Source organism: Rana temporaria, chromosome 3 (assembly GCF_905171775.1).
Source record: "Rana temporaria chromosome 3, aRanTem1.1, whole genome shotgun sequence".
NCBI lineage: Eukaryota > Metazoa > Chordata > Amphibia > Anura > Ranidae > Rana > Rana temporaria.
In genome coordinates this window covers 44,069,254-44,094,425 of record NC_053491.1, presented here as the reverse complement: position 1 = coordinate 44,094,425, position 25,172 = coordinate 44,069,254, and the positions used below count along the sequence as shown (strand labels likewise).

Below are 25,172 nucleotides of genomic sequence, written 5' to 3'. Positions count from 1 at the left end.
ACAGGCGTACGGCTTTGTACGCCTTCGGATCGTAGGTGCAATACTTCGGCGCCCGCTGGGTGGAGTTTCCGTCGTTTTCCGCGTCGGGTATGCAAATTAGCTTTTTCTGTCGATCCACGAAGGTACGCGCGGCCGTCGCTTTCTCTTACGTCGTCGCTAGTCGGCTTTTCCCGGCGTATAGTTAAAGCTGCTATTTTGCGGCGTATAGATAGACTTGCCATGTTAAGTATGGCCGTCGTTCCCGCGTCGAAATTTGAATTTTTTATTTTTTTTTGCATAAGTCGTCCGTGAATAGGGGTGGACGTAACTCACGTCATTTCGCGCAAAGCACGGTGGGAAATTTTAAAACGGAGCATGCGCAGTTCAATCGGCGCAGGGACACGCTTCATTTAAATGAATCACGCCCCCTAATCGCCGATTTGAATTCCTTCGCCAGAAATACACTACGCCGCTGTAACTTACGGCGCGAAATCGCTGAGGATTCGAAATTCCCCCAGGTAAGGTACTGTGGCATAGCGTATCACTGATACGCGGCGCAAGTGTAAATATCTGTGAATCTGGCCCTATATGTACAACTCTTGATACATTAGTGTGATGGTCACTTGTGGACATTGGGAAGAATCTCCCCTTTACAGATGGCTAAAAAGATCAATGGTGTCGGTGGAAACTGAGACAGAAATTGCTCATCGCTAGGAATCTCTAGCAAGCTCTGAATGAACTCTGCTCTAGAGATACATAAAACTAAAAAATGTCCATCTGTTATAGACCTGTTTGTGTATTTCTGTAGACCCTGGCTATCCTCGATGCAGTGGGCATGGAGAAGTTTTGTGCAGTGATGGCAATGGATGATGAATCAATCTCTCTTGCTGCTTGCACTGTCCTGAATACCATGTTTGATACCCTGAAAGAAGATATGAAGAAAGATATCCGAGCAAAGGAAGGAGCAATCGTTCTAGGTAAACTACTTGGCGTAATGCAGCAATACAAATAAAGAGGTCGTCTTAGGAAAGTTTTACATTTGTGATTTCTGTCTTTGAAGATCCCTCTAAGGAGCTGAAGTCAATGATCCATCACCTGCTTGAGATGCTAACTCAGTCAAGTGTGTCCTCACATGGCAGAGAGAATTCTCTCAATCTTCTCATCAAAGTTGTACCACGGAAGTCATTGCGTGATGCCAACAATGGGATGACTTTGTGGGTTATTGATCAAGGTAAGCAAATCACTGGCCTATATCCCCTTTTGGGTGGAGCTCCGCTTTAAAGTGCTACTAAAGACAAAACTTTAGTAAGGTTAGGGTTCTAACCCCAGTCAAATTTTATTATTTTATTTTTTGCCATCTGTGCACCACCAGGGAAATTTCATTTCCCTATATCAAAGCTGAAAGTGAGAGGAAATCCCTCCAAAGTGAGGGAATCCTGCGGGTGTGTCTCCAGATCTAATGTCCCCAGTGGAAGATTTCCCCCATTCTGTTGTCAACCCAAATTTTGGGATTTCCTTTTACTTCCACTTTTGATGATAATCGTAAACAGGACAAATAGGGGGAATCTCCGTAACAGGGGCACAGACAGCAATAAGACCTGACAGGTTAAAAAAATTATATATATATATATTTGTTTTACTTTTGTTTACATGTTAATATCAGTATTCTTGCTAGAAAACTAGTTGGAACCCCAAAGCATTATATATATTTTTTTAAAGCAGAGGTCTTGGAGAATAAATAGGTGGGTGTTGCATTTTTTTATTTTTATTTTATCACGTCACGTACTATTTGCGCGGTGGTTTTTTTAAACGCAATTTTTTTTCTTTTACTAAAATGTATTGAAGTTTTGACAAGAAAAAAGAAAGATAGATAGCTGGATTCACGTAGATGTGCCTAACGTTAGGCAGGCGTAGCGTATCTCGTATACGCTACGCCGCCGTAAGTTAGAGAGGCAAGTGCTGTATTCACAAAGCACTTGCGTCCTAAGTTGCGGCGGCGTAGCGTAAATGTGCCGGCCTAAGCATGCGCCGTCCGTGGACACATCCCAGTGCGCATGCTCCAAATTACGCCAAATTATTGGTTTCGACGTGAACGTAAATTACGCCCAGCCCCATTCACAGACGACTTACACAAACAACGTAAAAATGTAAAAATTTTACGCGGTTCCGACCTCCATACTTAACATTGGCTGCGCCATCTTTTTGGTGGAATATCTTTAGGCCTGAAAACGCCCTATGTAAACGGCGTATCTTTACTGCGACAGGCAAGCGTACGTTCGTGAATAGGCATATCTTGCTGATTTACGCATTCTAGGCGTAAATCAGCGTACACGCCCCTAGCGGCCGGCGTAAATAGGCAGCTAAGATACGACGGCGCCGGCGATCGTATCTTAGCTAGATTTAAGTGTATCTCAATTTGAGAATACACTTAAATATACGACTGAGCAGATTCAGAGTTACGACGGCGTATCTACTGATACACCGGCGTAACTCTTCCTGAATCTGGCTAAGAATCTGTACACAATTAATGTATAGGCATGCAATTTCAATACACAGTGTACATATTTTCCAACCTGATTATAGGGCATGAAAGGCAGCGGCTATATAATATAGTATAACAGAAATGAAGCAAACTGTACGAAGTACCTAAGAGCAGACAAAATACCCGTAGGATAGAGATTGTACATTCACATTTAACGAACAAAAGAACAACCGCAAAGCAATCGAGTCAATATCATACTTTTCATTCCATTGCCGCCCTAACGGCTCTGGAGCCCAAATAAAAAGTTTAAATAGGAGTCCTGGCAAAAAAAAAAAACGTTGCGCACCTTCGACTTTGAGCGCTGGGACAGGGGCACTTTTACATTTTATTTTTTATTTATTTCTTTATTTTTGCGTGCTACTCTCATATCAAAAACTTTATGAAAATTCTTGTTGGAATACAACTTTGGAAGTGATGTAATGTAGTCTATTATTTCCGAGCATGCATGGCCTTGGCCGCTCAATATTATTATTATTTTATTTTTTCCGTATAAATAAAATAGTAATTAAATTAAAATTATTCAATCTGGTATCACATGAGAAAAAGTTTTGTGCTTTTCCCTCCAGATAATTTCACAAGAACTGTCATGATTGTCTCTCGAAAGCTGTGTAATAACCAATAGATTATGAGCTGATCACTCTGAATGCAGTTTTTTTTGGCCAATGCTCTCTTAGGGCCAGATCCACGAAGCAGTTACGCTGGCGTATGTATTGATACGCCGCGTAACTGCTAGTTTGCTCTGGCGTGTCTTTGTTTTGTATCCACAAAACAAGATACGCCTGAAGCTGGGCTAGATCCAAATGGCGTACGTCTTAGTACGCCGTCGGATCTAAGGTGCATATTTACGCTGGCCGCTAGGTGGCGTTTCCGTCGACTTCCGCGTCGAGTATGCAAATTAGCTAGATACGGCGATCCACGCAAGTACGTCCGGCCGGCGCATTTTTTTACGTAGTTTCCGTAAGGCTTTTTTCGGCGTATAGTTACCCCTGCTATATGAGGCGTATTCCTATGTTAAGTATGGCCGTCGTTCCCGCGTTGAATTTTGAAAATTTTACGTCGTTTGCGTAAGTCGTTCGTGAATAGGGCTTTGCGTAGAATGACGTTCATGTCGTAAGAATTGGCTTGTTGCGGGTTAATTTCGAGCATGCGCACTGGGATACCCCCACGGACGGCGCATGCGTCGTTCAGAAAAAACATCATTTACGTCGGGTCAAGTAACATTAGCATTAACCACGCCCACATCTTTAACATTTGAATTCCGCGCCCTTACGCCGGCAGATTTACGCTACGCCGCCGTAACTTTAGAGGCAAGTGCTTTGTGAATACAGCACTTGCCTCTCAAAGTTGCGGCGGCGTAGCGTTAATACAATACGCTACGCCGGACTAAAATTACGATCCGCTACGTGGATCTGCCCCATAGTGTATACTAGGCATAACTTGCAGTCACCATACAGTGTCATATTGGGACAGTCTATAGCCCTATGTAAGATGATGTCGGTTACACAGGGTTGTTTCTCCTGCTCCCCGGCAATCAAACGGAGCAGTGGGGGAAACTGAGCAAAGGTGAACGTGGGTGCTGGGCCAGGGGAAAAATGGCAACCTGTTGCTTTGCTGTGCTGGGGAAAAGCGTAGATTCACTTCAGGTGTACGTTATTGTCAACTTCAGCGGTCATTGTGAAACCAATCCTGTGTGTCTGAGCGTGATTTGGTATGATGGAGAAGACCAATAACTCGAGGGGGGCGGGTATAAGAGGGATGGTGCTGGCATTCAAAAAGCAGCTTTAGCAGGTATAGCTGAAACGTATAGCTGCCATAGTATAGGGATGTGATTTTTCATTTAGCTCATGAAGCTTGTTGATGTGTGATTAATTTAGCCCACGAAGCCTGCTGCATTATGAACAGCTTGATTATAGGCAACGCACACATAAAGGTCAGTGTGATGACACACAACATACTAATGATTTGGATTTTTTTCCTTAAGGGTATTTAAAAAAAAAAAAATAGAAAAAAAACGTCATCTGGAAGTGAAGTAATGCCGCGTACACACGACCGGAATTTCCGACAACAAATGTTTGATGGAAGCTTTTGTTCGGAAATTCCGATCGTGTGTAGGCCCCATCGGACATTTGTTGTCGTAATTTCCGACTAAAAAATTTGAGAAGAACAATTGCTAACAATGTGGCGAAACGTCACAATGATGCAAATAGAAGAATGGGTGGGAGCTTCATATAAAGTCCCACCCATTCTTCTATTTGCATCATTGTGACGTTTCGCCACATTGTTAGCAATTGTTCTTCAAAAACGATAGGGATGGAGGTGCATGACTTTACCCAGCCATGACCTCATTTAAAGTCCCAAATTTCCCCTCCCCCTTGTACTAATAGAAAATTTGAGAGTTGGTTCTCAAATTTATGGGCAACAAAATCGTAAATTACGATCGTGTGTGGACAATTTGGACGCACAAAATTCCACGCATGGTCTGTATCAAGTACGAGACGGAAGCGCTCGGTCTGGTAAAACTAGCGTTCGGAATGGAGATAGCACATTCGTCACGCTGTAATGCCGCGTACACACCATCACTTTATGTGATGAAAAAAAATGACGTTTTTAAAAACGTCACTTTAATTGACCGTGTGTGGGGGAAAACGTCGTTTTATGTCTTCTAAAAAAACGACCAAAAAAAATTGAAGCATGCTTCAATTTTATGTGTCGTTTTTCAAAACGTCAACTTTTACTTCACAGAAATTGACCGTGTGTAGTAAAAACGTCGTTTAAAACGACGTTTTTTCACCCGCGCATGCCTAGAAGCTAGTTATGAAGCAAGCTTCAATGGAAAAACGTGGAGAACGTAACCTCGCTTTGCTAGAACATTGTGAGAAAAACGATGGTGTGTAGGCAACTTCGTCTTTGAAAATTGAAGTTTCAAAAACGTCATTTTTTACTTCACAGAAAATGTCGTTTTTTTTCATCACATAAAGTGATGGTGTGTACGGGGCATAACGGACTGAAAAGCGCGAATCGTATCTCACCAAGCTTCTATTAACACGACTGGTATTTGAACTTCCCTTTTCTAGTGCCGTCGTACGTGTTGTAAGTCACCGCCTTTTTGACGTTTGGAATTTCCGACAACATTTGTGTGACCGTGTGTATGCAAGACAGGTTTGAGCCAACATCCGTCTGAAACAAATCCACGGTTTTGTTGTCGGAATGTTCGATCGTCTGTATGCGGCATAACACTGCGTCATACATATGGCTGGCACAAGTGACAAGAATAAGAATATCGATGTTGCATGTGATTGCCATGGTTTGCCTGGAATCTGGGGGATCAGTGCTGCTCTTCCTAATTTATATTTGAAAGATTTCCTGAGTTATTATCCCTCTGTAGCAGTGCTGCTGGAAATGTTCTATTTATGTTGCTATTTTTGTTAGGTTTGAAGAAAATCCTTGAAATAGGAGGCTCCCTAGTGGAGATCCCGGGCAGCCTGTCGGTTACAGAGACCACCAGGATGAGCGCCTCTGTGCTTCTAAATAAGCTCTTTGATGATCTCAAGTGTGACGCAGAGCGAGAAAATTTCCACAAGCTTTGTGAAGATTATGTTCGGTAAGAAGACTTTTTAAAGGCAACCTTTCATCTTTCAACGATGAAGATCAGTTTAGAGGCAGATCTAAAACTGGGTATAATGTGTGTTTTCTTTTTTTCTCTCTATTATTTATCTGTTGCAATATCCCTAAAGCAAGCAGTAACCCAGTCTTGTCACATACTAATTAGTTGTGAGTATAAAACATGCATCTTCAGTTTACTGTTTGCGGGTGTTTTACTAATTCAGTGGATGTGTATGATGCTTCCCTTTCCTCTACATTACCAGAGTATTATAGCCAAACGCAAACATTTAATATGTTGCAGATTACCAATTCCTAAAGAGATTGTAAAATCACATTTTCTTCCTTTGTTATTTTTTTTTAAACATGTTATATTTACTTGCTATGTGCAGTTGGTTTTACACAGGGCAGCCTGGATCCTCCTCTTCTCTGGTCCCTCTTTGTTGCTCCCGACCCCTCCCTCCTGTCGAGTGCCCCCACAGCAAGCAGCTTGTTATGGGGCCACCTGAGTCGAGTCACAGCTCTGTGTGTCCATTCAGACATGAAGCTGCCATTCGGCCCTGCCCCCTCTCTCCCCTGATTGGCTAACTGACTTTGATTGACAGCCGCGAGACCCGCTGGTGTGTCTCAGCCAATCAGGGGGGAGAGTCCCAGACAGCAAAGGGACTCATGGACATCACTGGACAGAGATGGGGCTCAGGTAAGTATAATGCCGCGTCCACATGACCGTTTTTTATGGCGTGAAAAATTATATTTTTTTTATGTCATTAAAAATCACCATGTGTGGGCTCCAGAGCATTTTTAATGATGTGAAAAATGGGCATTAAAAATTTAGAACATGCTCTATTTTTTCGCGTTTGGTTTTCACGTTGTCTTTTTTCACGTCTGAAAAAAATGGTCGTGTGTAGGCTTTAACGATGTGAAAAACCGCGCATGCTCAGAAGCAAGTTATGAGACGGGAGCGCTCCTGCGCAAATCACCGTAGCTGTACGGGGAGCGCTTTAAGGTGTATAGGGTGCACGCGTGCATGCCGTGTCCCCAAGGAGCCGATGCACGTGCCTGGTGGCCGCCATGTCCGCCGGGCACTCGAGATCGCTCCTGACACAGCGGGAACGGGGATTTGTGTGTGCAAATACAGGGATGAGGAGACTGATCTGTTGTTCCTAGTATATAGGAACAACGAGCAGTCTCCTTCCCAAGTCAGTCCCATCCCCCCACAGTTAGAACACACTGGGGGAACACATTTAACCCCTTGCTCACTCCCTAGTGTTAACCCCTTCCCTGCCAGTGACATTTATTCAGTAATCGGTGCATTTTTATAGCACTGATCGCTGTATAGATGTCAATGGTTCCAAAAATGTGTCTAGTGTTCCGATCTGTCCGCCGCAATGTCGCAGTCCCGATAAAAATCGCAGATCGCCGCCATTACTAGTACTACTTGAACTACAGGAGAGTCAGGACGCTCTCTACGTTGCAGATAGAGAAAGGAGCTGTGTGTTAGTGGGAGTCCTGACTCTCCTGTAGTCCAAGGGAGGGGGCGAGCACGACACTCCACACCAGGGAGAAAGCCTCGCATTACTGTGTGGAGTTACAGACAGAAGAACAGGAAGTGAGGATTTCTTAGAAGAAATAAGGACATTTAAAAGCAAAATGGAAGGATGAGGTAAGTGAAGGAGGACTGCACTAAGGTAAAGGAAGCTATTTAGGGGGAAAAAAATCCTTTACAACCCCTTTAAGATCAAAAACGCAGGGACAGGACCTCAAATTAACAGGAAAAAAGCTCAAAACCAATCTTAGAAAGTATTATCTTACTAATAGAGTAGTTAATGCTTGGAATAGAGCGCGGTAATGCAGCTAACAGTAAGTGGATTTAAAAATGCTTGGGACAAACCCAGATATATAGGGCCAGATTCACAGAAGAAGTACGCCGCAGTATCTGCTGATACTCCGGCGTACTTTCAAATTTGCCGCGTCGTATCTTTATTTGTAATTCACAAACAAGATACGACGGCATTTGGCTAAGATCCGACAGGCGTACGCCTTCGGATCTTAGGATGCAATACTTCGGCCGCCGCTGGGTGGAGTTTGCGTCGTTTTCCAGCGTTGGGTATGCAAATTAGCTTTTACGGCGATCCACGAAGGTACACGTGTTCGTTACGTCGTCACTAGACGGTTTTTCCCATCGCAAAGATAAGCCTGCTTTTTCATGGCTTACTTTTAGACCAGCCATGTTAAAGTATGGCCGTCGTTCCCGCGTCGAATTTCAATATTTTTTTTTTTTTCGTAAGACGTCCAGGAATACGAAACGACGTAACGCACGTCGCCGTTCAAAACATTACGTCGGGGCGACGTCATTTCGCGCAAAGCATGGCGGGAAATTTTCGCACGGAGCCTGCGCAGAACGTTCGGCGCGGGAGCGCGCCTAATTTAAATGGTACACGCCCCATTTGAATTAGGCGGGCTTGCGCCGGACGGCTTTACGTTACACTGCCGTAAGTTTACACGCAAGTGCTTGGCGAATCAGGCACTTGCGCTGAAAACTTGCGGCGGTGTAACGTAAAGACGATATGTTACGCCTCTGCGATTCTTTATGAATCTGGCCCTTAGTGTTTTTTTCTTGTTGGCAGCCTTGTTTATTCTCTTAATTTCTCATTTGCAGGAGTTGGTTTGAAGGCCATGGTATGGATGGGAAGCTGCGTGCCATACAAACGGCCTCCTGCTTATTGCAGGGCCCATCGGAGGCTGGGAATCGGACTCTTGAACTGACAGGCATAATGGAGAGTATTCTAGCTCTGTGCGCCTCAGAGCGGGAGATTGATCAGCAGGTGGCAGTGGAGGCGTTGATCCATGCAGCTGGCAAAGCTAAGCGAGCCACCTTCATCACTGCCAATGGGGTGACCTTACTGAAAGACATATACAAGAAAAATGAAAATGATGCCATCCGCATAAGAGCCTTGGTGGTATGCCGCTGTCCTATGTGTGATCGTGTTACAAATACATTTAATATTCTTTCTTTTTATATCTTGGATGTCTACTCATCAAATCTCTTATCTATATTATTGTGCAGGGTTTGTGTAAGCTGGGATCAGCGGGTGGCACAGATTTCAGCATGAAACAGTTTGCAGAAGGATCTACTCTCAAGCTAGCTAAACAGTGTCGCAAGTAAGTTAGTGTTTATAGTGGCATATTAGTACCCCGACCTTGAGGTGCGTGTCATAAAGTTAAATGTTACTTCATGTTACTTGAGACCAATTTGCTTTTTGCTTTGTAGGTGGTTGTGCAATGAGAGTATTCAGGCGAGCACCCGCCGCTGGGCTGTGGAAGGCTTGGCCTATCTAACATTTGACGCTGATGTTAAGGAAGAATTTGTAGAAGATAAAGCAGCGTTACAGGCAATGTTCAATTTAGCAAAGGTACAATTTTTCCATAACATTTAGTAATTACTTTGTAATTCTGCCATTTTTAGTTCTACAGCAAATACAAGGGCATGATGTGCATATAGGGGAACGGAAGGCCATTGTATATAAAATCGGTGAGAGTGCCAACACTTATGATATGTACAAATAACAAATTTCTAAGTAGGGTCATGTCACTTTAGTGATCCTGTGGCTGCTGGCAACTAACCAGTAGCACCATCTCTAAACAGAGAACACTTACCTGCTCCTATGGCATTTCTCTCTCATTGGCTCAACCAGCAGGGTGTCCCATGTCAGCGAGGGAGAATTTATTAGAGCAACATTCAGCAGTATTTTGGCTTGTGAGGCAGTGATGTTGCAGGGGCAGATGATCATGCTGCTGGTGATTGTCAGCCAGTGTGTATGAGTGAGTGAGTGAGAGACTTGTAAAGCGCAACACATGCGAACTGAATCGCCTCTGGGCGCTGTATCCATTTCATGGGTAAGGAACCCCTTGACCTCAGAAGAGATGGGTTTTAATCTTTCTCCTGAAGGCCAAGTGGTCCGACTCCAGTCGGATGGTGGTTGGTAGTGCATTCCACAGGCGAGGTTCTTGGACTGCAAATCTTTGATCTCCTTTGGACTTGTATCTGGCTTTGGGTATCTGGAGGAGGTTTTGATTGGTGGATCGCAGAATTGCGATTGGGGTTATGGGCTTTTATTTTTTCGCATAGATATTGGGGGGCATTGCCTTGAATACACTTATGTATTAGACAGAGTGCCTTGAAAGTGATTCTGTCTTTTACTGGCAACCAATGAAGGGATCTCAGTGAAGGTGAGATTGATTCCCATGGTTTTTTCCCAGTCACTAGTCGAGAGGCCGTATTTTGAACGACTTGCAGACGAGTGATTTGGTATTTGGGGAGTCCTAGATAGAGGGCATTTGCGTAGTCGAGTCTGGAATTGATGATTGTTCCCACCACGACTGCAATGTCCTCTTTCGGGATAAAGGGGGTGAGTCTGCGTAGTAGGCGCAGCAGATGGTGGGATCCGCTGCATGATTGTCTATGTACTGTGCAGTTCTGGAATTCTCTCTAGCTGCTTGCCGACTGCCCACCGTCATATTACGGCGGCAAGTTGGCTCTCCTGCGCGAGAGCCCGTAGCTCTACGTCGGCTCTCGCGCAGGCTACTAGGGGCTCGCTCCCGTGCGCGTGCCCGGCGGGCGTGATCGCTGCCGGGCACCCGCGATTGCTCGTTACAGAGCGGGGACCGGGAGCTGTATGTGTAAACACACAGCTCCCGGTCCTGTCAGTGGAGGAAATGCTGATCTTCTGTTCATACAATGTATGAACAGAAGATCAGTGATTTCCCCTAGTGAGGCCACCCCCCCTACAGTTAAAACACACCCAGGGAATATACTTAACCCCTTCCCCGCCCCCAAGTGTTAACCCCTTCACTACCAGTGTAATTTTTTTAGTAATCTAATGCATTTTTATAGCACTGATCGCTATAAAAATGCCAATGGTCCCAAAAATGTGTCAAAAGTGTCCGAGGTGTCCGCCATAATGTCGCAGTACCGGAAAAACGCTGATTGCCGCCATTACTAGTAAGAAAAAATATTAATAAAAATGCCATAAAAATACCCCCTATTTTGTAAACGCTATAACATTTGCGCAAACCAATCAATAAACGCTTATTGTGATTTTTTTTTTTACAAAAAATATGTAGAAGAATACGTATCGGCCTAAACTGAGGGAAAAAAAGTTTTTTTATATATTTTTGGGGGATATTTATTACAGCAAAAAGTAAAAAATATTTTTTTTTTTTTCAAAATTGTCGCTCTATTTTTGTTTATAGCGCAAAAACTAAAAACCGCAGAGGTGATCAAATACCACCAAAAGAAAGCTCTATTTGTGGGAAAAAAAGGACGCCAATTTTGTTTGGGAGCCACGTCGCACGACCGCGCAATTGTCAGTTAAAGCGACACAGTGCCGAATCGCAAAAAGTGCTCTGGTCTTTGGGCAGCAATATGGTCCGGGGGTTAAATGGTTAAAGAACAATAGAATTGTCTAGGAAAACAAAACTAAAATCATCCGTTTATTATGCAGTATGAGGCTGGGTCACATGGACCGGAAACAGACAGTTTGGCAGGAACTGGCCGACTTTCAGCTTGTGTGTACAGCTCCCTGTGTGATAGAAGCCGGTCTCACTACTGGCTTCTGCTGAGCAGGCATGCTGGAAACCAAATGAAAAATAGAAAAATTACCGCGCTAAATGTGAATATCTAAAATGAGCAGCAACTAAAGGTGAAAATACACACCAATAACAATAAAAAGAATGTAGCTGCGCTGTGGCATACAAATGGTAAGTAAGTAAATAATAATGTGAATATAAACAGGAGTGAATTCTAGATGTGACCAAAACTATGAATAAAATCCAAATCAATAATAAGTGAATGAACAAATTGTGATGTGAAGAATCAAGATGGTCAATGAAGTCCAAATTAACATAACACAAACAGCACCAAAAAGTCCTCTTGAGTAAATAACATGGAGGAATTCCACCACCATAAAGTGAATGCACCGCAAGAAATGCGCGCTTACCACAAGGCAAGCATGGATGGCTTGCGGCTGTAAACCCCAGCCCGGGCTTTTACACCAGAGACACAGAGTGCAGCAACTAAGAATGACACTAGAGCAGGGGTGGCCAACCAGTGGCCCGCGGAGCCCTCTGATGTGGCCCGTGACTTCCTGCTCTGGAATGGCGGGTTGGCAAGCCAAGATCGCAGGTTTCCAACCCGCCATACCACAGAATCAGTGTTGTGAATGAAGCTGGTGGTAGAGAAAGAAAGTGGCTGCGAAGCAGAGCCCCATAAGCCGATGCTTCCACTACAGCGCCGGCTTTTGCCACAGGTGGAGTCTATGGCAAAGTTCAGCTAACCCGCAGCATAGACACAGGTGCACTACGTTGCACCCGCGGTGAGGGTAAACCGCAGCACATCAGTGTGAAAGGAGTCTTGGGCCCTTTTCACACGATCAGCCCAACCAAATGGGACCCTCAATTTGCCTCTATAGAGTGACAGATGTCTGTTTACGCCCACCTACCTCCAATCCGAAAAACAGAAAGGAGTTTGTCCCCTTTCATCTAGGCGGATCAGAGGGCCTATAGAGTAGCCGTGACCTGTCATTCACCCGCTCCACTCATTGTGGCCCTCGGCTGGTTACCAAGTTGCTTAAGTGGCCCTCGCACTTCAAAAGGTTGGGCACCCCTGCACTAGAGTATCACTGGATGCTTGTACAAGTTTGGATGCCAACCAAGGAATTCGGAGTACCGGAAATAAAAAGGGGACTCTCCTCATGTGTTCATCTGTGGTAAGCGCGCATTTCTTACGGTGCATTCACTTTATGGTGGTGGAATTCCTTCATGTTATTCACTCAAGTGGACTTTTTGGTGCCGTTTGTGTTATGTTAATTTGGACTTCATTGACCATCTTGATTCTTCACATCACAATTTGTTCATTCACTTATTATTGATTTGAATTTTATTTATATTTTTGGTCACATTTAGGATTCACTCCTGTTTATATTCACATTATTATTTACTTACCATTTGTATGCCGCAGCGCAGCTACATGCTGGAAACCAACATCCAATCAGCTCTCACAGCCAATTATTGCGAGCATTGATCTGTGTGTTCTGGCGAGGAGGGGGAAGTCCCCCTGTCGTGACACAATACCATAGTTTGGGAGAGCGACGCACTGCTGGGTTGAAGGAAAAAATACGTATAGTGTGTACCCTGCTTAAAGAGGAGTTCCACCCAAATTTGGAACTTCCTCTCAATCCACTCCTCTCCCCCTTACATGCCACATTTGGCATGTAATTTTTTTGGGGGGGGAGTGGGGGCTTCAGCACGAGTGGGACTTCCTGTCCCACTTCCTCCTTCCTGTAGGCGACTAAGCTTAGTCGCCTTCAGGAAGTGGCTGCTGTAGGCGATCGCCTAGGACACGTCACAGGTCCTAGGCGATCTCCTGGCCAATTACACGGCGCGGCGCCGGGCCGCGCCGCTCGCGCATGCGCAGTGCCGCGCCGCTCGCGCTCGCGCATGCGCAGTGGGTGCCCGGCCGTGAAGCCGAAAGCTGTCACGGCCGGGTGCCCACACTGAAGATGAAGACGCCGGCCGGGGAGGGGGGGAGAGGAGCGGAGCCCCGGCCGGCGCGTCGCTGGAGCGCTGGAGCAGGTAAGTGCCTGTTTATTAAAAGCCAGCAGCAACACTTTTTGTTGCTGCTGACTTTTAATAAACATACAAATGGCTGGAACTCCCCTTTAAGGCTGGCCATAGGGGATTATTGTATTGCTATTGTATTCTGCTGTCAGAAAGTTTTCCAACAGTCCCGTTGAACATTTTTGGATCAGAATTTGTCTGGTTTAGCAAACACTGAGACAAAGACTGAAACTTGGACGTTTAAAGAGTGCCCATAGACTTTCTGCTGTCTTGCCATATGACTGAAGAAGGTCCTCTCATGCCCTAAAAGTGTTTTACCCTAAATGTTTTAAATTTCAATCTACCAGAGTAAAGGGTAGATCAGGGGGCCCATTTATCTACTTGTATGGCCATCATTAAATTATCCATGGGCATGAAATGGCAGCTGAAATACAGTAGCTGACTCTTGAAAGCCTTTTCACAAAACATGCACAGTTGTTTTAGAACAGGGGTCTCCAAACTTTCTTAACAAAGAGCAAGTTTACTGCCCTTCAGACTTTATGGGGGCTGGACTAGGGCCAGTGGGAGTAGAAAATGTCCTGGTGTCCAGTGGGAGTAAACAATACGTTATCTTTGGTATTAGTGGGAGGATTAGTGCCTCATTGTTGCTGTCAGTGGGAGGAATAGTGCCCCATTGTTGGTGTCAGTGGTAGGAATTGTGCCCTTTTGATAGTGTCAGTGGTAGGAATTGTTCCCTTTTTCAGCAGGAGGAATAGTGCCTCATCGTTGGTGTCCGCGACAGAAAGAGTTCCCTAAGGCCTTGTACACACGACCGAACATGTCCGCTGAAACTGGCACTGTCCGACCGTGTGTAGGGCCTACTGGACAGTTTCCCGGCCTAGCGGACAGCATGCTAAGAAACTTGTCCGCTGGAAGCCTGTCCGTCGGACATGTCCGATGGTTAGTACGAGTCATCGGACATGTCCGCTGGCCCGAAATCCCGCGCATGCGTCGAATTGAGTTGACGCATGCGTGGAAGCATTGACCTTCCGTGTCAGAGAACGTCAGTGTCGTCTACGTCACCGCGTTCTCTGTCCGCGGGGATTTTGGTCTGATGGTGTGTACACACATCAGACCAAAACCTCCCAGCAGACATGTCCGATGAAAACGGTCCGCGGACCGTTTTCATCGGACATGTCTGCTCGCCTGTACAAGGCCTAAGGGCCAAATAAAGACCAGCATAGGGCTGCAGTTTGTAGAGCGCTGCTTTAGATGATCGTACCTTTTTATGCAGTCAGCAGACACACCTTGTGCCAGGGGAAACAATAGTATTCATTAGGGATGCACCGGTACCGATCCCTTTTTTTTTTCCGACAAGTACTGATGCTTGGGCTCAAATACCCGCCGATACCGAGTTCCAATATCTTTTGTGGTGCGATTTCAGCGCATACAAAATGAGAACCCAGACTGAAGTCACTATGACAAGCCTGGATTAACACAGGAGCAGTGGGGGAAATAGCATGCGCTTTGGACAGGAATTGCACCACATTCCTGTTCAAATCGCATGTGATTTTCTGCAGTGTGAATTGAGCCCATTCGTTTTGTATGGGCTCAAATCGCACAGCAAAGGCATCAGAGCATTTGCATGAGTACAAGTACTTGTGCAAATGCTCATTATCGGCACCGGTGTAACCCAAGTATTCATTTGTGAAAACCCATTGCAGGCAATTCATTCCCTTCTCCCATTCAAGCATTAACATTTAGATTGCTGCACACACATTAAAATGAAAGGTAGAACACATTAATGGGAAGCTAGACAACAATACAGACAGAACACAAAGAGGAAGGTTTGGTTTCCTGCTACTGTTTATTGCATTTATAATTATGTTTTTTAAATAAAAATATCAAGTCGTATATACTCTTTCTTTTTATATGACCCACAATGTTTAAGAATGCTAGTTGCTGTTTGAATATTAATGATTGTGACTGGTTATTAATCAAGTTGTTTCTTTTATCTGTTCTAGTCACAAGACAAGACGGTCCTTTTTGCAGTTGCATCCACCCTGGTAAATTGTACAAACAGCTATGACCGGGAAGAAATAGACCCACAGATGTTAGAACTGGCAAAGTATGCCAAGCAGCACGTTCCTGAGGAGCACCCAAAGGTGAGAGGTCACCTGGTCTCCATTGAAGATGCTGGAATTGCATATTGTGACTATGGGGTAGATTTACTAGAACTGGAGAGGGCAAAATCTGGTGCATCTCTGCATAGCAACCAATCGGCTTGCAGGTTTTATTGTAAAAGCTTAACTGAACAAGCTTAAGTTATAAGCGGATTGGCTACCATGCACAGTTGTACCAGATTTTGCACTCTCCAGTTTTAATAAATCAACCCTTTTGTGTTTTTCACTGTACACTCAGCCATATTTATGGTTTCTATGGTGTCATTAACTGTAGGATAAGAAAGAATTTGTTGAGGCGCGGGTGCAGAAGCTACTGGCGGCAGGAGTGGTGTCAGCTTTGGCATGCATGATGAAAAATGAGAGTCCGGCACTAACCGATTCCTCAAGAGAACTGACATCCAGGTAATTCTGTCCTTTTCTTTTACAAAGATTTTATTCAAATTTTTAGCAGGTACGATACAAAAAACTGTTGACCTTGCCTGTAATTCAGAGCTGACCTGTGCAAACGTCCTGTGCTATCCTACAGAGCAGGGATATGCAATTATCAGATTTCTAGCTGTTGCAAAACTACAAGTCCCATCATGTCTCTGCCTCTGGGTGTCCTGCTTGTGGCTGTCAGAGTCTTGCTATGCCTCCATGGGACTTGTAGTTCTGCAAAAGCTGGAGGTCGACTTATTGCATATCCCTGCTATAGAGGCTATTTAGCCTTGCCAGTTCTTATCTTGGAATAAAGGGTGCTTGGTATTGTATGTTGTGGAGACCTGAGAGTGTGCATGGTTACATATTTTAGAAAAAACACTGGGCAGGGCTGACAACACACAGTTCACAAAAAATCTGTGTTGTCAGCCTACAACAGGTATGAGCTCTACCAACACCAATTGTGTACAGTAAAACCTTGGTTTGCGAGCATAATTTGTTCCAGAAACGTGCTTGTAATCCAAAGCAGCTTTTTTTTTTTTTACAGGATATAAAACAGAAGAGAGGCACCTCTAAGTGTAGCAATAAGTTGCTAAATGTTGTACTTTCATTAAATGTAACCGTATTGCTACACTTAGAGGCTCCTCTCTTCTTTTTTATACTCAGTTGTGACATGACGCTACTCTTATATCAAGACATCGCTTGTATATCAAGGGAAAATTAATTAAAACATTTTGCTTGTCTTGCAAAACGCTCTCAAACCAAGTTACTCTCAAACCAAGGTTTTACTGTACTTAAAAAACACAGCCCACTGTAAATTTTTGGTTTGCAAAAAGTTGTATCAAAAGCATAGAATAGACAACCTTAAAATCCAAAATCATTCAATCGTGACATTCGTGCAGATAAAACTCCATTTCCACCATACATACCCACATCCAATGACCATTAATATATAACAATGGGAACTCTAGTGTATAAAACACAGTGGTAAAGCGGACTCCCTCAATCATGCCAGTACAGAGGGATGATTGATGTATATACATATACAAAGGTCAGTGCTTGGCTGAATTCCTGCAAGGGATGTATAGAATATGTCTTGGACTGGTGAAAACCTAAAATCCTGGAAAAAGCACACGATTAGATCAATTCAGCACTAGTCTTTAGTGTTTATCTGAAGAAGTGTTAAAGGGGTGTTCCAGCCAATTTTTATGTTTATTAAAAGTCAGCAGCTACAAAAAGTGTAGCTGCTGGCTTTTAATAAACATACACTTACCTGCTCCAGTGTTCCAGCGACGCGCCGGCCAGGGCTCCGCTCCTCTCCCCCACTCCCCGGCCGGCGTCCACATTTCAACTGTGGGCACCCGGCCGTGACAGCTTTCGGGTTCACGGCCGGGCACCCACTACGCATGCGCGAGCGGCACTGCGCATGCGCGGCCCGGCGCTGCGCCGTCTGATTGGACAGGAGATCGCCTAGGACCTGTGACGTGTCCTAGGCAATCGCCTACAGGGAGGGGCTGCTGTAGGCGATTAAGCTTAATCGCCTAACCAGCCTCTCGGCGGAAGGAGGAAGTGGCATGTAAGGGGGTGAGGAGTGGGATAAGCGGAAGTTCCAATTTTGGGTGGAACTCCGCTTTAAGGAGGTAGCTGAAAAAGCACAAAATGATAAACCGTGGTCCAGAGGAGAATGTTGATCAGGATTGCGTTCACAATCTGTATATCATAGATCGCCATGTAAATGTAAAAGCTGTAATGGAACCATGTCCTGAAATCTCCTCCCTCGCACTGTGCTGAAGATCACAATGGGAAACCAAAACTTGGGTGCAAGCTACCAATCCTGGTCCCTGGTGGACCATTTGTATTCCAAGGGGTAAAGTCCCAAACAAATATGCAGTTCCAATGATATGTTTGGTAAGTGATACTTATCGTATCCTTCGAAGCATCAATGTCATCGGCACAAGTTGAATACCAGTTCCTTGCCGGAACTGCCAAGCCAAAAACAATCAAGTGAGATAGCTTAACAGGTTTTGCCGGCTGCTTCAGAGGCTCAGAGGAGTGCGAAGCTGCCCCCCCCCAAGCTTTAAATGGCGATCGTTGTGTATCACCTTACGTGCCACATCTATGTCCTGGCATGTTACAGGTGTGCCCGCCGTCTTGCTGCGTGAGCCGCGGAACATCCACGTAACTCACAGGGCGGCTCCACGCTGCATGTCAGGTGATTACGCAAGTGTAGAACATTAACTTCAATTATAAAAATGAAAAGTGTTGGCTGCTTGGAATTGACTCCATTTCAAAGGAAAACTAAATTGAGAGGAATATGTAGGCTGGCATTACTCTCATGACATGGTTGATATGTAATCCATTTCTTTCAGTACTTCCTAAGTCACAGGCTGGGTGCAAACCTTCCAGATCATGTATGTCATTTGACAAGCATTCTGAACTTGCTCGCAGCCATAACTCCATGTGTGGCAAAATGTTAAGTTTTCATACATGTGTGTGCCTTATCCTTCATGTTTGCATTGGTGTATGGTGGTGATGGCGTGTTCTTCTTCTTTCTTTCTTTTTTTTTTATAATTTTTCTTTTTATTTACCTTTATTGCTATTACAAGGGGACTAACAAGCCCCCTGTGTGATAGCATGGGCAGATGATAGGTTATCTATGTAGAGATATCAGGGGTCTCTGCTATAAACAGTCGAATAGTAGGATGTTTATACCATACCTTAGTAGAAGGGGTTAACTGCTTTAAATCTGACATATAGCAGTTTTACTGCTACAGGGTGGCAGCTATATGCCGGATCACATATATATGCATGATCTGACACTTTCAGGTAAGGGGCGTGCATGCCTGCCACTGGCCGCTTGCTTCCGCTGTGTGTAGCCACAGCAGAAGCCAATCGGCAGGTGCCGAATATTCATTGTCTGCCGGCACCTGCCGATCATCAGGCAGAGAGACAGAACTGTGATCTGACTATGTAAACAAGGCAGATCGCGGTTCCTGCTGGGGGGAAGGGATGGAGTTTGTGTCCCTGCAAAGCAGATAAAAAATTCCATCTCTTTCCCTAGTGAAAGCAACTCTCACAGTATAGTAAAACACTGGCTAGGCACATAGTTAACCCTTTGATTGCCCCTGATGTTAACCCCTTCCCAGCCAGTGTCATTAGTACAGTGACAATGCACATTTTTAGTACTGATCACTGTATTAGTGTCAGAATGTCCGCCGCAATATTGCAGTCCCGCTATAAGTCGTGGATTGCTGCCATTACTAAAAAAAAAAATTATCCCATAGTTTGTAGACACTGTGGCCCAGATTTTTAAAGACTTACGACGGCGTATCTCCAGATACGCCGTCGTAAGTCTGAATGGCCACCGTCGTATCTATGCGCCTGATTCATAGAATCAGTTACGCATAGATTTGGCCAAGATACGAGCGGCGTAAGTCTCCTACGCCATCGTATCTTGGGGTGCATATTTACGCTGGCCACTAGGTGGCGCTTCCGTTGATTTCTGCATCGAATAGGTCAATGAGCAAGATGCGCCGATTCACGAACGTACGTACGGCCCGTCGCATTTAGTTACGCCGTTTACGTAAGACATACGCCGGCGTAAAGTTAAAGCTGGTCTCTAGGTGGCGCAGCCCATGCAAGGTATGGACGTCGGAACAAGCGTATCTTTTTACGTTGTTTACGCAAGTTGTACGCGAATAGGGCTGTGCGTAAGTTATGTTCACGTCATAGGCAGTGTTCGACGTATCTTAGGCATTCTATCCGACGCATGCGCACTGGGATACGTCCACGGACGGCGCAAGCGCCGTTCGTTCGAAGCGTCATTTATGTGGGGTCATGTTTAATTTACATAAAACACGCCCACCTCTTTATCATTTGAATTACGCACGCTTACGCCGGCACATTTACGCTATGCCGCCGTAACTTAGGACGCAAGTGCTTTGTGAATACTGCACTTGCCTCTCTAAGTTGCGGCGGCGTAGCGTAAATACTATACGCTACGTGCGCTCAATGTAACGCCACCCTACGTGAATCTGGGCCTATAACTTTTGTGCACACCAATCAATATACACTTATTGTAGCAGAATACATATTGGCCTAAATTTATTAAGAAAATAATGAAAATAAATACATAAAATTCTTGGATTTGTTTTATAGCAGAAAGTGAAATTTTGGGGTTTTTGTTTTTTCCCCACAATTTTCGGAATTTTTTTGTTTATAGCGCAAAAAATAAAAACCACAGAGGTGATCAAATAGCATCCAAAGAAAGCTCTATTTGTGGGAGAATAAGGACATACATTTTATTTGGGTACCGAGTTGCGTGACTGCGCAATTGTCAGTTAAATTGATGCAGTGCAGTATGGCCTGGTCATGAAGGGGGGTAAACCTTCCAGAACCTTGATTGGTGTGCAGGGGTTTAAGTGTTTTTTATTTTTTTTGCACCTTTTTTCACTGATCATTCTAACTGACCTCAACACTTTCCAATTTTGTTCTCATCTCTAGAGTCTTTTTGGCCTTGGTTGATAAACCAGAAGAACGCGGAAACGTTGTAGCTCAAGGAGGAGGAAAGGTAATGAGTTTTCTGCTTTTATATTGTAATAAACCTTCAGTTAATTATGTGTGAAAACTAATAGTAACTTTTCTAATTCAAATTGAAGTAGAAGCTAGAATATTTACATCTTCTCTATCAGTCTAAGGCCTTAAAGTGGTCGTAAACTCTGTACTACCACTTGTACCTACAGGCAATCCTATAATAAGGCTTTACCTGTAGGTACTGTGAATATCTCCTAAACTTGCACAGTTTAGGAGATATTCAGAGTGCGTGCAGCCGATGACATCACTGGCTTACAATGCTTGATCTTCAGAGCCCACGCCAAAAACAGTGGCTCCAGCAAGTGTGCGCGGAAGAGACGTCATCGTGCCCCTGGCCACATGTAGCCGGAGGCCGTGAACCCAGAAGGAACACTGGGGGGAAATGTCTGCCGTCTCAGCAAGACATTTCGGCGCTGGTGGGCTTCGTTCTCAGGTAAGTCTGTGCTAGTATGCAATGGATGCTACCACATTATGACATTGTCTTGCAGGGAATTTTCTTTTTTCTTCTTTATCACCTGCGGTTTACAACCGCTTTAACCACTTCCATACAGGGCTTTTATACACACCTCCATACCGGGCCTATTCTGGCACTTCTCTCCTACATGTACAAATCATAATTTTTTTGCTAGAAAATTACGCAGAACCCCCAAACATTATATATGTTTTTTTAGCAGACACCCTAGGGAATAAAACGACGGCCATTGAAACCTTTTATTTTGCACGGTATTTGCGCAATAATTTTTCAAACGCCTTTTTTTTGGAAAAAAATTGTTTCATGAATTAAAAAAATAACAAAACAGTAAAGTTAGCCCAATTTTTTTGTAAAATATGAAAGATTATGTTACACCGAGTAAATGGATACCTAACATGTCACGCTTTAAAATTGCGCACACTCATGGAATGGCGCCAAACTTCGGTACTTAAAAATCTCCATAGGTAACGCTTTGAAATTTTTTACAGGTTACCAGTTTAGATTTACAGAGGAGATCTAGTGCTAGAATTGTTGCTGGCACTCTAGCGCACTCGGCGATACCTCACATATGTGGTTTAAACTGCGTTTACATATGTCGGCGGGACTTGCGTGTGCGTTCGCTTCTGCGCGCAAGCTACTGGGGACAGGGGCGTTAAAATTATTTTTTTTTTTTTTTTTTTTTACATATTTATTTCTTTTTTTACACTTTTTTTTTTTTTTTTTTATTATCACTTTTATTCCTATTACAAGGAATGTAAACATCCCTTGTAATAGGAATGTGTGTGACAGGTCCTCTTTATGGAGAGATGCGGGGTCATTAAGACCCCACATCTCTCCTCCAGGCTGGAAAGCATGAAATCGGTGAAAAAAAAATTCACCGATCTCATGTTTACTGTTGCTTAGCAGCCGCAATCGCGGCTTTGTTTACTTACGGGGACCCGGGCGTGACGTCATCACATCACGCTCGGGTCCTCCGACGGTCATAGAGATGACTGGTGACCATCTGGTCACCAGTCATCTCTATGCTTCCTGCGAGCGCCGGACGATTCGTTCTCCGGGCCCCCGATGGCACGGGAGAGCCCGGAGAAGCGGCGGGATGGGGGGGGGTGTCCCCTCCCGCCGCCTGTAAGAACGATCTAGCGGCGGAACCGCCGCTATGATCATTCTTACGTTGTGCAGAATCGCCGGCACAAGAGAAGGATATCTGAATGATGCCTCTAGCTGCAGGCATCATTCAGATATCCCCCCCCACAAAGCCCAGGACGTCATATGACGTCCACTCTGAACGGCAGAGGTTCTTTGTGGACGTCATTTTACTATGGGCCGGTAGGGAAGTGGTTAAGGACAATGATGCAATTTTTTGTATTAAACTGATGGCGACAGATGGCAGCATATACTGGTACTACCGGGATGTAAAATGAGGGTAGAGGGTGGACTTGGCTATATACACTTGGGAAAGATGCATTGACTGATAAATAGCATTGTGTCCCTCGTACTTCTAGAGGGCACAGCCAACATGACCTGTTCAAGGCAGGCTGGGAAGAGTGCTGTGGGGACATCATCTGGGTGTAATACAACTCCTGCATTTGATACAAGGGATTTGAAAAGTTGCACTGCAGCACACAGCCTGGTTTAATGTCTTTTTAAAATAGTAGTAAACTCTTGTTTACTTTTACCTACAGGTAATCTTATAATAAAGCTTACCTGTAGGTAAAATGAATATCTCCTAAACGTGCATTATTTAGTAGATATTCTCGGGAGCAGCAGCTGGTGACGTCACCGATGCATGCATTCTAAAGGAAAGGTACACACATGCTGTTCCTTCAGAGCTGTGTGCGGCGGGCATGCGTGGGAGTGACATCATCACGGCTCAGACAGCCAGGGTCCGCAAACCCGGAAGCAAGACTGTGTGGAGATGGATGCCTCTGGAGGGCTTCATTTTAAGATAAGTGTTTCATAATGTGCTAGTATGCGGTGTAGACTAGCACATTATGATATTGCCTTGCAGGGGGAAAATATATATATATATATATATATATATATATATATATATATATATATATATATATATATATATATATATATATATATATATATATATATATATATATATATATATATTGTTTGTGTGTGTGTGTGTATATACCGTATTTGTCGCGGTATAACGCGCTCCCGCGTATACCGCGCACCCCTAAAGTGGCCCCCAATCCTGTGGAAAAAAAGTTTTTTGTACTTACAGTTTTGGTGTCTTGCGCGGCGTCCATCGGCGGCCTCGTCGGGTCCGGCGTCCTTCTGCGGCTTCGGGTGTCCTCTTCGGCGGGTCCCGCGTCCGTCTTCGGTGGGTCGGGTGTCCTCTTCGGCGGGTCCGGCGTCCTTCTGCGGCGTCCTCTCGTCCTCCCCGCTCGTTTCCCGCCACGAGTTTGAATACTGCGCCGTCATATACCGAGCGCAGTACACTCGTGAATCTTCGGGCAGGCTCGGCAACTGTCGCGCTGATGTCCTGTACGCTCAGGACGTCAGTGCGAGAGGCGTTGAGACTGCCTGAAGATTCACGAGTGTACTGCGCTCGGTATATGCCGGCGCAGTATTCAAACTCGTGGCGGGTATCGGCGTATATCGCGCACCCACGATTTTCAGGGCAAAATAGTGCGCGGTATACGCCGATAAATACGGTATAGGTATATATATATATATACATTATATTTTTTATAGCGTTTACTACCACTTTGATAGTGAAATTATAGAATTTTGGCAGGGTGGAGTATTTGTTACCCCACATACGCACCACTTGAGGTTTTGACATTGCTTTGTAAGATTCTTTGTTACTGAACTTCATAACTTCTAAATGTTTTTCCAGACCTGGGGTGTATATTGAGCAGTATTTTATAAGACTAACTGGAAGTTATAGCAATCACTATTTTCAGCAAGTAGGACCAAATAGAGCTAAAACAAAAGGTAGCGAAAAGATAGTACTACTGAAATAGCAGTCATTGGGTAAAGAGCTGCTGATAATCTGTTTTAGATTTCACGACTACGTTCCAGTAGGATGTATCGTATATGGTTTATTTTGCATGTTATCTCTGGCTTCTTCCGGGTGCCGTTTTTCAGCTGTGGGGTGATGTCACTTCCATACATGCACGGGTGTCATTCATCCCGGTGTACTGGCACCATGTTAGAAATGTAAACTGAGCTGCACATGCACAGCTTAGTGAACAATTCTGCAGAGGATTGGGAGTAGACAGGTAAGTTTTTAGGGCCTATTTGTTCATAAATGTTGTTTATTATTTATCTGCCACTTTAATAACTAGACGACATTAGAAGTTGATGTACATGTATGTTTTGCTGTAGGCTTTATTACCACTGGCATTAGAAGGAACTGAGTTGGGGAAAACCAAAGCAGCACAAGCACTGGCCAAGATAACCATCACATCCAACCCTGAAATTGCATTTCCGGGTGAAAGGGTAAGATTGTAAAATCTGGAACACTGATTACTGTATGAATTCATTATAAGAAAATGAGTGTGGCGTTTTTTGCATCGCTTTTTAGCACCATTTATTTGGTTCTGTGTATACACAGAGCAACAACTCGCCACACAGATTTGTGAACGTTCCATTTATGGACATGATGGTATTATTGCTTTGACTGGTATTTATTGCTGTGATGAATATAGTATTTGTCTATGTAGTTTTATTAAAATAAAAGGTGTATACATTTTTTATTTTTTTACAAAGCAGCTACAGCCTGAGTAGAAAGCTTCTGTGTAGGTGCAATGGTCTCTAAACAGAGGTT

The 25,172-nt window shown here is 44.3% G+C and overlaps 1 protein-coding gene across 1 annotated transcript in view; it reads left to right on the top strand.

The window, feature by feature from the left end:
- UNC45A (unc-45 myosin chaperone A) overlaps nucleotides 1–25,172 on the top strand; it is an 81,117-nt gene that overhangs the window by 44,526 nt on the left and 11,419 nt on the right. The window contains exons 7-16 of the mRNA XM_040342480.1: nucleotides 788–956; nucleotides 1,040–1,210; nucleotides 5,951–6,122; nucleotides 8,781–9,081; nucleotides 9,189–9,283; nucleotides 9,393–9,534; nucleotides 15,742–15,882; nucleotides 16,175–16,302; nucleotides 20,821–20,887; nucleotides 24,731–24,844. Of these exons, the coding sequence (XP_040198414.1) occupies nucleotides 788–956; nucleotides 1,040–1,210; nucleotides 5,951–6,122; nucleotides 8,781–9,081; nucleotides 9,189–9,283; nucleotides 9,393–9,534; nucleotides 15,742–15,882; nucleotides 16,175–16,302; nucleotides 20,821–20,887; nucleotides 24,731–24,844 (1,500 nt within the window). The remainder of the gene's footprint in view (nucleotides 1–787; nucleotides 957–1,039; nucleotides 1,211–5,950; nucleotides 6,123–8,780; nucleotides 9,082–9,188; nucleotides 9,284–9,392; nucleotides 9,535–15,741; nucleotides 15,883–16,174; nucleotides 16,303–20,820; nucleotides 20,888–24,730; nucleotides 24,845–25,172) is intronic.